Genomic DNA, 13,838 nt, shown 5'->3' with positions numbered 1-13,838 from the left:
GCATGTGACAGCCATCTCAGGACAGGCTGAGCTTCATATCCTCCCCATGATCCCTTAACTGGAGAGGCAACATCCTCTGGCTGCAGTGAGGGGAAGCTGGCCTCACTGTGACTCTCCGCTCCACTACAGGTAACACCCCAGCTGCAAATCTGCGCCAGCGTTTGAAACACTGCTTTCCGCTTTCTGATCTTCGTGTCAGGAAGTAAAATTTCTCTGTCAGGTAGGAGCTCCCACTTGAGTGCAGGGGAGTGTTTTATGGTCTACTTGCACATATTTCTAATGAGAGTAAAGCTTTCTGACAGCTACGTCTTTGCTTTCCAGGCATCACTCGGGACATTCTCTTTCTGCCTGACCTACAGATTTACCAACGGACTCGAGGGGAGACACTCCTGTCAAAGAGTGAGAGGAACGACCGGGACCAAACGAGACGGACTCACTTTAAGAAAACCAACGGGGAAAACAAAAAACAGACAATGATGGAACTGAGGATCCAGCTGATCCCGACAGGGGAAATCATCCTTCCTCCGGGGAAGAACGGAGAAAACTACTGCCACAACTGCAAGGTCAGTTCACACACTGTGGCCAGGTCTGAGGCCAGATCTGGAGTCAGATTTTTCCACTCGTCCTTCATTCCGAAGGGTTTTATGCAGCTCAGTGGGCAGAAATAGATGCTGACACAGCTGAGGTTATAGGGTTCATCTCCCACAGGGATGAGGTTGAGAAACATTTACATATTTTAAGAACTGTAATTTGCTTCAGCGTATACCGTCTGTCATGTAAATTACATTGATAAATCAGAAGAGCTGTGGTTAGTAAATAAGTTGAAATCCCGTGGCCTCTGAGCGGTGCTCTCAGAATTATAAGAGGCATTACTCATAGTTAATTATACATGTTAAAATGGGCTGCCTCTGTGGACTTCTGCTCGTTCAGAATGTGATGTAAACACTTTATTGATGAACAGGATGGGATTTATGCAAAGTTATAATTCATGCTATATATCTAGACTTGTGACAGATCGAAGGACTGTGCAACAACAACCAGGAGTCCTACTGCTGGGACCAGATCAGAGCAATCAATTCATATTCCACATTAAAGCTGTCTTTCCTGCAACACCCTGGTGTGATGCGCAGTGCATTTAAGGATCTACACAGGTGTGAATTTCCTTATTCCCACCGATAACTGAACCAACACAGACAACTTCATGTCACAGCAAGATATTTTCAGTGATGCTACAGTTGAGTTTGACAGCAGAAAATGTCTGAAATCCCACAGAATGAATTACAGAGGTGACATTTTGGGTCAATATTTATACAGAAGAAGCGGAAGTACTCATTTCTCCACCAACTGTAGCCTCAACAAACCAGAATCCAATGCAGCCACACAGGCTGTTGCATTTTAAAGCTGCTATAATCAATATTTGCATATTGACCATTGGATCAAATGGCATATGATGTGAACACAGTGATGAACCCACAGAGACCTATCACCACTCTGCACCTCTCCTCAGCTCTACAGAGTCTTTTGGCATTTGCAGTTTGTTTTGGTTGTGAGGTTAACAACTTTATTGTTTTGGTTCCTTCTTGGCGCTCTCAGCAGCGTCCTCTCCAGCAGCAGCGAGAGCTAAAAAGCGAGTGAAGAATTTAGGACTTATATTTGTCTGATGGACAGAAACACGACTCCAAATGAATGCCATTGTTGTTGTGTGTCTGCTGGACGTGTGAATTAGGAAGTATTTGCTAACAAGGCCATGGCTGCCATATCAACTTGAGACATGATAATTTGTCAGTGCTGTTGTCAGTTGTCAGTTGTCAGCTGGTTTCTGCTGTCCTCAAGTGGGCTAAACAATCACTTATTGATCAGTTATTGCAGATTTGGGGCCCCACTTTGCCCAAACTACCTACAAGGTGACTCCCACATTAGTAGCATTAACTGAGAGGTGGAGTTTGCTCACAGGGATTCTGGGAAATGTGGGAAATTACTAACTAAAGAAGACCGAGCATGCTTAGAGACAGTTAGTACACAAAATGAGGAAATTAGAAGATCATGTTAAAAATAAATGTCTGCCAATTTTACACATAACAGTCACTTCACTCATAGAGGACTTCTGCTTGGACTGTGAAGACAGTTCTCTGTGGTTCTGGAGGAGTTTTACAAAGTGTTGAGGCCTTTGACAGAAAGCCTGTATTACATACCGGTGGCATTTAACAAGCAGGTAGTGTTGCATTATGGGAAGTAGAGGAAGCAGTGTTTTTGGCGTTTGACTCATACTGGGGACACAGGTCAGGACATCTCAGCCTGTGCTGCTTTGATTCTGACCATTCTTTCTGTTTAATCTGTTATGGAAATTAGGATTACACTCATTTTTAATCATGGGAATATGGCTGCCCTGTTAGGACCCTGCTTGACTCTGCCTGCAGCCTCTGCAGTTTCGCCTTAGTGACGCTTTCATGCAGGAATTAAAAGAGACATTCACTGCAGTAAAGCATTTTGACATGTGTTACATACTTGAGTTGATGTCCAAGGGTAGAAACAAAGACAGCTGATGTCTAATATCTCTGCATATAGGAGCTGAGGAATGAAGGGTGTGGGCTTTTTAAAATCAATCTTCCTGTGGTATAAGGCACCATTTGGTACAGTAAAGCGTGGGCTGACACAGGATTACGATGTATAGTAAGAGGAATGTGGTGTGGTTCACGCAGGCTGCTGTGTGCTGGTCAGTGATGATTAGGGAGGTGTGGAATGTACTGTAGCCCGGCCGGGAGGAAACGACAAAGACATTCCAGTACACAGCTTCATTTCTTCCCCTTCCCACATTCCTCCAAGGTCAAATCACCCTGCATCTCGGGATGTGTGTGAAAGGTGTGTGTGTCAGGGGTATTAATTGTTTTCTAAGCCCTGACCAAGACCCTGTAACCTGTGCATGTCGTTTGGCATCAGATATCTGTAATCTTCTTATTTTGACCTGATTTCTAGGGATAATGATTGATATAATCACGCAGGGGTTATAAGGCCAATTTAGTTTCCGGATACATGGATGACAAGCTTTCTTCTCCCTGTATCGTATAATGGCAATTTCAACAACAATCTTAAGACAGGTGACATTCTGGTAAGTTAGACGAAGAAAATGTGGAGATAATTGGCTCTGAAACTAATGAAAAGTATGGATATGTGGCTAAGTTATCACACTGTTTCCTGGTTCGTTTCCGAAGAAGTGGGGTGGGGAGGGTGAAGGGTTGGGGGTGGGGGGGTCAGGATCACGACCAGCCCAGTCTGTCTGTCTAACATTAACTTGTCAACAGGATACAACCTGCGTGTGTTGAGTGTGTGTGTCAGTGAATGCCAGCGGTTGTGGGCCAGTCGAGGCTGAATCGATCACTCCCCCCTCTGGCAGTGCAGCCATATTACAGTCCTGCCCTGGCATTGACAGCCAGCTGACCAGCTGGTTGAGGTCACCTTCACACAGGCACGTGTTGCATAACTCTGCAATAATATCTTCAATAACAGAGAAGCTGTCTTCTGTCTTTCCTGACATGCTGTACACAGTACGTTGAACTCCCAAAGGTTGTGATGTGAGGGAGCCCAAACAGCTGCACGCTACCAAAGCTGTGACTCCACTGATTCATGACCTCAGCACATTTAGCTTCAGGTTTAATAAGGTTTGCATTATACAATGACATTTTATTCAGATTTAATAGGCTAATTTTACTTTTTAGACTCATTATGTTGACATGTGACTCTTTGAGGCCAATGAAAATAAACAAACAATAAATAATTCAGTAGACCTTCATGTTGGGTAATGAAATGTACAGAAAACACATCTCATTTGACTAAACAATCTATGAAAAATTCAAATTTTTCCAATATATAGGGATCAGAGAGAGTTGAACTGAATCTATGACCTCAGTATTTCTAATAATTTTACTATTGTTCCGCATACTGTGGTGGGTCTCAGAGGTTCAGCTGGTTCTGTCGCTGTGAATTCTGGGGAGTGAAATAAGTTGAAAGTGTGTTTTTTAAGTTGGCTCTGGAGACATTTTGCTTCTTTCAGACTAGTGGATAGAAAACATCCAAAATACACATTTAGGTTCATTTCAGTTCAGATTTCTTTTCTGGACAATTATGAAAATGAACACATATTAAATAGATAACACAAAATTTGCATATTTAAATATCCAATTTCAGAAAACTTAGAATACAAAAAATAATTGTCTTAATGTAAGAAGTCAACTGAGAAACTTTAATGGTGATAAATACTGATTTTTTTTTTTTTTTGTCTAACATTGATTGGAATTTTACAATATCTTTAAAGGTCGTTTTTCCTCATACTCTGAGCCAGAAATCTACACTTTAGCAACACTTATATATGTTTATATTCTGAAGGGTTGGCTTTGCTCATATAACATTCATAATCTGATTTAGAAAACATTTTATTCCTAAAAACAAGGCAAGAATTAGATTTTTTTAAATGATTTATGAAGTGAGAAAAGAGATATCCAGAATTCCCTCTGTAAAATCCTTTGACTCTAACGTGTCAGTAAAAATGGTGAGAGTTGGTGATTTAATGGTGAGAGTTAAAATATGTTACCCTATTACCTGTAGTGCATCACATTACGAACATAAAGAATTAAGATAATTTATTAATGAGAAAATCTTTGCAGGCCAAAACTGCAATCCACCGTGCCTCCGTCACATTAGTAGCAGGCCTGTCCTGCAGGGGAGAGCTCCTTCCTGCAGAGGAGGCTCTGCGCTGTGGAGGTGCAGTGGCGGCCTCAGTGACGGCAGAGGGGACGAGAGCTCTCTGAAACTGTTCTTAGAGCAGTTTGATGCAGCCGTGGCGTTTGGTAACACCACTGTGGTGTAACTTGCAGCTGAACTATCCTGCATCGAAGAGAAAGATGAACCCTTTGCGGCGGCGCCAAACTCTGTTCAAATATGAAGTTATTTTAGTGATGTTGTCCCTTTGTGCGCACCGTGCGCTGCAGGGATGTATCAGTCAGTGTAGCAGTCAGGTGCTGAGGTTAAGTTTTTTTTTTTTTTTTTTTTTCTGTGGATTTTAGTGACTGGTTTAGGGCTTTAACTGGAGTTCAATCAGATGCGTCAGTGTGGGGATTAGTATCAAAAAATAAATGTCTACATTTTCAAGTACAGTTTGGCTTTGATTAGTAGGTGCCAGGTTATTGTTTTCTGCCACTCATGGAAGGTGGCTGTGTGTTTTATTCCACGCGTTGGTTTATCTAAGCACGGCACATTATTTTTACAGGACTACTCAGTAAGTGAAGGATGGGGAGATCTGAGGACAGCTGCCTTTTTCTGTCCTTTGGGCAAGAAGGTGAAAGGGCCGCCGAGGCTGTTCGCCATGAGGTGTTTGTAGAGAAAACAATGACGCCACGGTGCCCGGCTCGGCTAAAATAAACCATAGCTATCACTCATGCAGAAGCTGTGGGGTGGGTTCCTTTCTTGGTGGACTTCCTGGTATTACAAGGCTGCGCTACCCTTCAGTGAAAGAGGAGGAAGGGGGAATTGCCACACCACTCCCACAGGGGTTTTAGGGGAACTGAGTTCCGACAAAACGCAAACTTGTCCGCTTTCAAATGAACACGATGATCTGTCTTTTCACCACTGACATATTAATATAACTGATTCAATGAGTAAACCGCTGATCCAGTAGTGGTGAGGTCCTCTGCTGGTGCTGCAGAGCGGGAGAAGCCCGCAGAGTCCTCAGTGGAGCGCAGGTCTGGACTGGGAGTGGTGGGAGGGTCCGGAGGAGCCCGGCAGACTCCGCACTGTCCTGTACGTTACCTACGTTACTGACAGACACAGTCACTGACGGACGGACTGACACACACAGCTGAGGGACTGAGACAACTATCTCCACTGACGTTACTCTGTGTGGACGACAAGAAGTCAGTCAAAGAGACAAAACGCCGTTTTTGAACTCTGCTGTTTGAAGGTATGTTTTTTGGTAGTAACTTAGTGAATGTCTGCTTTCCGCGCCTTCTTTGACCGTTACTGTAACGCTGATAGCGGCTAACTTTTGTATACGCTAACGTTACTCGTAATGGCAGGGGTGCTGTATGAGTTACGGTTGAGACATTCGTCAAGTTTCTGCAGGCTAATTTGTGACATTGCAGCGTGTTTGAGTGAGTGGGTGGAAAGCCTTGATGCGTGCCATGTGGAGAAAACGCAATGCCAAATGCCATTCAAAAATGTGGCAATTTAGTGCTGTACAGCCTGTTGGTAACTGACTTACTCGGTAAAATACACAGTAAGACCAGTGATAAATCAATGGGAACCATTTCTTAGTTCTGCATCGGTTCAACATGTCAATTCCCAGTGACTTTGACAATATTTAACGTAAGCGTTCACACGACTTCTTCACCGCTAACTTACTCCATAGTTTCCACCACGAACATATTGAATTGAGGTGCCTCAAAGGTTAGCTAGCTGACATTAGGTGCAGAGGTTGAAAACCTCGGTGTTGTATGTAATGGGCGTATTCCGGTTTAAATAAGTAATGGTGTCTATGATTTCTGACTATGTGTTCCGGTTCGTTACCCAGTAGCGCCAAGCAAACAGCATGTCAGAAAATATTGGTATTTTTTGAATGAAGTTTGGTTCAGCTTTCTTTTACGTGTCAGTTAGCGTCACCTGTGGAGCCAGCGGACTGACAGCGTCGTGAACTTTTAGCCACGTACTGGTTTGGCGAGGAGCCTACAACTTAAAATCCCTCAGGTTGTCTTTTTATAGACGCTAGACAGACATAGATTAAGACAGTTAACTAAATAGCTAACCTGACACCTGTGAGTTCAGAGCTGCTGTAAACTTACTGCATGTGGCCATGTCAGGAGGCAAGGGAACATGTGTGAGTGAGCAGAAGCCATAATCAGTGCTGTGGAAATGAATGGTTGCTAACCATTTCCAACATATCAACCGCTAACATGACTGTTTTCCCTAAAATGCCAAATTCCCATCCAACATTGGTCAGTTTGATAGAAATGTCTATGTACTTTATTGCTGATATAAATATGTCTCAGCTGTGTGGCTCTGGCTGAGAAAGTGTCTCTGCAGTGAAGCCAACCTGCCTGTCCACCTGCTGCATTCGTGTGTGTGGTTTCTACATTATGTAAACAAGCAGGAAGCACCTGGCACAAGATGCAGCCTGTCCATGCCATGTATGTTCAAAATGAGAACGAGCAATATAAATGGAAAAGAAACCTCATCTGATGTTTGAATTCATCCTGATGGATCCAGATGCTCTAACTGAACACACTGGCATGGAAATAATAATCAAAATTTACAGATATGCAGATAATTGGTAATTGAGATTATTTTGTCATTTTCTCACCACTCTTTATGTCTGTTTTGGCCTTGTAATATGCTGATCCTGATAATGACGGGGATTACCCAAAGGCAAAATAGCCTACTGTATATTAGGAAGATGCACATGCAGATTGAAACCAGAAGAGAGAAGTGTGGGGAAATCAGCAGCAGGCATATTCAAAGGTCAAACTGCTGAGAGCAGCTGACCTGTTGCTTCAAGGTCACCTGGAGGGCAGGGCCTCCCAGCAGTCACTGGCTGGCTGCAGCTGCTACTAAGATGTGCTGTAAATTTGATGTAAGCTCCTTTAAATGACAGCTTGTTGTTGGAGAAGCAAGGTTTTGAAGCAAGACTGCAGAGTAGCAAAGACAGCTGTGTGGCACTGTGTTCATTTTCACTTATAATGTATAGGTCCAACTTCAGAACACTGGAGGCGTGTAGGAGAAAATGCACAGTGTTCAGCATGCATAGTCTGCACCATTATCCAATTTGGCACAAAGCACACATCAATGTGCTGTTGTCAATACATTTTTCCAAAGCAGTTTCCCCTGTTGTATACTCCCTGGTGAGATTTATTTAGCTGCATTTTCCATTGGACTGATGTGGTGCAGATGCTTTAAGGCCGATTTTTCCCTCAGTGCTTTGGTACAAGCCTGTTTTAATCTTGATGGGCTGGGTTTCTGGTGATATTTCTGGTTCGTGGCTGTGACAGAATTGTGGTGAGAGTGGTGTTGGGTGGTTTGGGGTTAGAATGAGCTTTTACCCTAAATGTCAGCCTGTTTGTGCATGGTTAGGCATTTTCCCTTTGGCTCTGTGTACTTATGTAAGAAAAGACACATGGCTTGTGAAATGGCTTTGTGTATACTTGACATAATTAAGATAATGTTAGAATGATCAAACACACAGGCTCATGGGCATCTTTTGGCCAGTTTAAATTTTATTCCCCCAGCTTCTAAGGTCTCAAGGTTGAGGAAAACTGGTTTATTTGCCCTGGCTTGTTGTTCAGCCATTTATCTGATCAAATCCCAGTCCTACTTTGCCCCCCTTCTTGTCAGTTAGTAGATTCCTTCATGGCAGATTCCTCATCTTTCAGATTCTGTAGTTCACGGACTATGCATCTGTTGAAGTAGTGAACCAGTAAATTACATCATGATAAAATCAAATGTGCTCAGGGATGTCAAGAACTTTGACTTTTGAGACCCTCCGCTTTTTTTTTTTTTTGCCGGATACATGACCTACCATTGACAGGGTGAAGGTTTTCCTGGTCATGTAATATCTGGGATCCTGGGTGGAACCCAAAGGATACACCTGACTGCCTGGTTGTTAGCCAGACCTTCAACACTACCTTTAGAACAGGAAGGACTCTGACACATACGTACACACTCACAGACTCATGTACTTGAACTGTGTTATAGGAAATACTCAGTGGGGCATTTATTTCCACTTTACAACCTTTCAATGTAAACCTGTCATATTAAACTTGTCAATAATTGACATGGTTTCTAGAGATACTCTTGTCATACTGAAGGAAGTTTACACAACACACAAATGAAAGAAACGGGCAAAACACTCTGCCACCACCACAGAGCCTGGGATTCAGTTCCAAGAAGCCGCATGTCTGGCTTGGCAACCAGCACAACTAGCAGGGTTGGGAAGCCGGTGAGGGATCATGACCTTGTAACAAGTCAGTTCTACTTGTTGGTTGGGCTGCCTGCACAAAGGTGGTTTGGATTTATTCATGTGTAGCTTTTTCAAATATAAGGAATTCAATCACCCTTTCATTGTCCACCGTTGTTGGAAATGCTGAAAGCTGTAGTTCAGCTTTAACAATACTCTCTACCCAAAGTGCCAGGCTGAAGATTTTCCACCAATCCCACTGTTGGCAGAGCAGAATGCTGCCAGTCAAGAGTGCCAATCGTAGCTTGGTATTTGAATGGATTTAATGATCAAAGTAACATGTTAATTAGTGCACTTAAGAGGTGCTGGTAGGGTGACTTTTGTCGACTTTTTGCTGTTACCCCCGTCATTCCACTCTTTCTAAACTAACCTAACCTGCTGCTGGCTGTAGCTTCATATTGAACATACAGACACAAGAGTGTTATTAATCCTCTCATGAATCTGTCAGTGAGAAAGTGAATAGAGGTATTTCCTATTCCCTGAAGGTGCATTGTATATTCTTTTAATGGAAGAAGTGGGAGCAGGGAGGAACGGGAGAAGAGCCTGAAGTGATACAGACCAAATTACTGCTAAGTCGCACAACTTCATGTGTAAGTTCAGTCATGGGGTATACAGCTGTTCCTTGTCAAACACATTATGCTAGATATGGCTAGTTTAAAACCTGGCATCTGTGGCTACAGTATAAACCCAAGCATTAAGATATGGTCAGGGCTTTGGACATGTTGCTCTGATAACATTAAACACAGATATCACACCAGACTAAGCCAGGAATAGGGCTGATAAGGTCCTAATGCAACAGCAGTTTCCAACTCAGGGTGCATTCATGGCCTTTGTACTCATTTCTTAAGACATGGGCCAACATGGAGGGAAAAACCTGATTTTATGTCCAAGGCTCATAATAGTAAAAATTAGACTGATGTAAAAAAGGTCAGGTTAAGTGATAATTACATTGAGTGAATAAAACAAGCTTTAGTTGGTAATGTGTGTGCTATGTGTGGTTGGTTGTTTATTTGATGACTACTACTGATAGAGACTAAGAGAATATGGGAAGCTGAGTCAGACATCTAGATGGGAATGTTGTGGAGACACTGGATGTGAATTGCTATTGATCTTGGTTTAGCCAGACAGACAGCAGGAGACACAGAGACACAGATACAGTATGATGAGAGGTAGCATTTAGAGACACACAGAAGAGTTGAAGAAGTTTTTTTTTGTCATTCAGAGGTGAAGAGTGGACAGCTGAAAGGGCTCGAACAGATGAATAGGGTTTTAAGGTGATGATTTGTCAGTTAGAAATTGTTCCAAAACTTTTTTTTGTAGTTTTCATATAAAGTAAGAGGAGGGTGTCATAGAAAGGAAGTAATAAGGGTACGTGTCTGGTGGTGATTCAGACTATGTGTTACCTGTGTGCTGATGAGTCACAGTCTTGGAGGGTGTGTGTGCGTGTGTGTGTGTGTGTGTGTGTGTGTGTGTGTGTGTGTGTGTGTGTGTACACAATGTGTGTGTGTGCCTGGTTAGTTTTAGCTCTCTGCTGTGGGCAGCTGCTCTAGCTTTTCCATGCAACTCTTTCCCAAATCCCAAAGCTAGCCCAGTGGTGGAGTGAGCCCCGCCCTGCTGGGAATAAATGTTATGAGTGACTGAATCCTGCTTCTCCTCAGCATTACAGCCCTGACTGCTGTGAGACTGGAAACCAGGCTGGAAATGAGTCAAAATCCATGCCAGCTTCACTGCCATTTTTGTTCATGCAGTGTGACTGCAGTCCTCAAATGACTTGGATATGAATGCTTATGACGAAGGCTTTAAAAACATTCAATAATGTACTGTGTTTTTTTTCATTTTGCTGTCACAGTTTTAGATTCCTTGCAGTTCAAATAGCTTTGGCTTGAGGATGTAGATATCTGTCTATTTCTGTGGTAATCCAGAGTGGAACACATACAGTACACTAGAAGTCGTGCAAGGGATTTAACCATGATCAAGACATTGGTATACACAAATCTGTTCTTGTGGTTTCTGCGTAAGAACTGCATGTACCTTTGTTCATGCATTCAAAGAATCCTTGAAGGACAGCTTTAATCCATTTACTGTCCATTTCTTTGACTGCCTTCATCCGTCATTCTAGTCTGACCAGATGAAGTCGGTGTCAGCCAAGGACAGAACTGCTCACTCATGTTTACTTACCACAGTGCTGACTAGCTCACTTGGTAATCCTGTTCCACTCTACACGCTCACACACACCCTCATTCAGATTAACTAGATAATACAAGATATCTGGTAATCCCATTTCAACTGCTCTTGCACATCTTCAGGCCAGAAGCAGAGGAGCCTGTGTGAGTTTGTGTGTGTGCTGGAATGTGTGTGTCTAAGCTTCTGGGCCTGTTTAGGCGATGTTCTGTTGAATAGGTACATTTAATCCTGTTGTAACATTTTGGTTTTTTAGCAGGACATTAGAACACCTACAAAGGACCAAAGAGTACTACCCTTTAATTTTCCACAAACCCATTGGACATCACTTGAGCCCTTAACCCATGCACAATAATAAACACTTATGTTTATTTGAATACCTAGTATTAATGGAAGTCATTGTATTCCAGCCCTGCCCACACACAGTGAAGGTAGGTGGCCTAAGCAATAATAATAATAAAAAAAAAAACCCCACTCTCCTTGCCCCCTCAGTGTGCAAAGTAAATTGTGTATACCATCCCAAAATAGAGCTAAGACACTAGTAAATGTACCTTTTAGTGAGCAAAATGTTGGGACCACCTTCAGTTATGGAGCTAGCATGCCCTCCATGAAGGCTCTGCATTCACCTGTTAAGTGTCTTGTATGTTTTGTACAATCAGTGTACACTCAGTGATCATCCATCCTCTGCGACCATCCATCCCTGTAATCATGACAAACTGACCTGAGCCCTCGGGATCCTGGACTATATCATAACTGTAATTATGTCAGCTCCTCTCCTGGGTACCTGTGATTTTCCAACTGCTTCCTAACTCCACTGTCAGTGTTGAGACACACCCACTCACTCTGTTTGCTGTGATATGACACCAAAGGCAAATCTCGGTGTTTGTTGGAAAAGTGGTGCCTATGGTGTGTCACAGTTTGTGTGTGTTTATGGTGGATTGATGTGGAACTCTGGAGCACATTGGAACATTTTCAGGCCAGACCCCACTCAACACAATTCAGCAGGTGGAAATAATCACCAAATAAATGCTTCTCCTTTGCCCGTACAACCCCTTTTTAAATATAGAAAAACTCTAGTTTAACTATATTTCACTAACTCCATATATCCCATTTCTATTCAGTGTGTTCAAATCAAAATCGTGAGAATGAGGGGGAAGTGGAGATAATGAGGCATCTTTGCATGAGGAGAAACTGGACATGGGAAAGGCTATGATTACTGTGACTATGACCATGATTAATAGCATAAAATGAGCTTGATGGCTTGACTTAAATTCCAGTCAGAAATTGTTTACTTTGTTCTGAGAGTGGCTAACAGCTGCCCAATAAGGAAAGTACCTGCTGGAGCAGTTTACCAGTTTCGTACAGTATATTGTGAACCTCTCGGGCCAGTCTGTTACGGTGTACATTGGGAGTTTACACATACATACACCCATAACTACACCTTTTCTACTTACATTAATATTTACTCCACAGAGGGGTCGAACAAATCTTTGTGTAACAGACAGTGCTAGAAGCTTGATGGGTGAGGGGCTACTCACAGGGCTAGTTGGTAAACTGTTGTAGCTGGCAAGCTAATGGCTATCACACCAGCAATGCAGGAACATGCAAACACTAGTCAGACATAATTCTCCACACTTTTTTCCCTTTTCTCTTTCCTTGGCCTTTTACTCCCCTTGGTTTTTTGTTCTGTACACCATTTCATTTAATAAAGAGTGACTGAAAGGGAATGAAAGTTCTCCAACTAGTTGGTTGATAATGGTCAGGTAGCAACGCTTGTTAGCGCAGGTGCTAATGGGACGTAGTTCACATAGTTTATTTTAGGGACATATTTGTACGATTCCGCTCTCATAACTGTTAAAAAAACCGTCCTCTTTTGTAGAGCAGTTTTCACTTTGGAGGGTTAAAAACATGATGGTCCAACACAGCTAGTAAACTATGATAGCTTCCTCTATTTTGGGCCCTCTTGCTCTCTGTTCCCTCAAAGGTCAGCCCTGTCAAGATGGCTTGTTATTCATGAACGGTGAATTTTTGCTGTGCACATTTGTCTTTCCCCTGTGAGTGATTGTGCTGAATTTTCCACAGAATTCAGCCATTTTAAATGTTTGTGTGACTGAGCTTTTAGCCTATATGCTTATTACCAAAAGACTGACCAAGAGGGCTTTGAAATTGTACATTTATTGAAGTTGTCTGAATGGCCAGTGTATCGTATTAACATAGAGAAACAGTGTGCTTGTGTGTTTTCCATAGCCTTGACTATGGTGACAATACGGCAAACAGGCTTGGTTAAGGCTGCCTCTTTCACTCAGTACCTTTTGTTAACCTTTAACCAGATCTTTCCGCGGAGCTTTGATACTGTCAGTTATGTACAAGGGGTGGTGGTTGAGAACAAGGTGGACACTCATATGAAGGAAGAGTATGAGCTGGTGGAGTAGGAGGTGGAATGTGGGAAATGGCAGAAAAAGTGGTGGTGGTATAAATAACTTCAGTGTCGTGAGGTTGAGAGAAGAAAAACTGAGTGTGGCATGAAAGCATAGCTAGATATGAGCAGAAAAAAGGAGGAAGGAAAGCAGGCTGTAGAGTCTGAAGGTATGCAAACACAGTTGATGAGGGAGATTCAGATCGCTGGTACAAACCAGGCTTTGACTGATATGGTCTTCTGACG

The 13,838-nt window shown here is 42.7% G+C and overlaps 1 protein-coding gene across 2 annotated transcripts in view; it reads left to right on the top strand.

The window, feature by feature from the left end:
• Positions 1–409: 409 nt before the first annotated feature.
• Positions 410–13,838, top strand: part of LOC143323246 (unconventional myosin-Ic-like) — a 54,746-nt gene continuing 41,317 nt past the window's right edge. Inside the window, exon 1 of one of the 2 annotated variants that reach the window (XM_076735010.1) lies at positions 410–563. In XM_076735010.1, the coding sequence (XP_076591125.1) occupies positions 474–563 (90 nt within the window). In that variant the 5' untranslated portion in view covers positions 410–473. Of the gene's footprint in view, positions 564–5,741; positions 5,951–13,838 lie in introns of those variants that run through there. The other variant, XM_076735012.1, reaches the window with a different exon arrangement.

This window comes from Chaetodon auriga, chromosome 7 (genome assembly GCF_051107435.1).
Source record: "Chaetodon auriga isolate fChaAug3 chromosome 7, fChaAug3.hap1, whole genome shotgun sequence".
NCBI classification, from domain to species: Eukaryota; Metazoa; Chordata; class Actinopteri; order Chaetodontiformes; family Chaetodontidae; genus Chaetodon; species Chaetodon auriga.
This window is presented reverse-complemented; position numbering and strand designations above follow the sequence as displayed.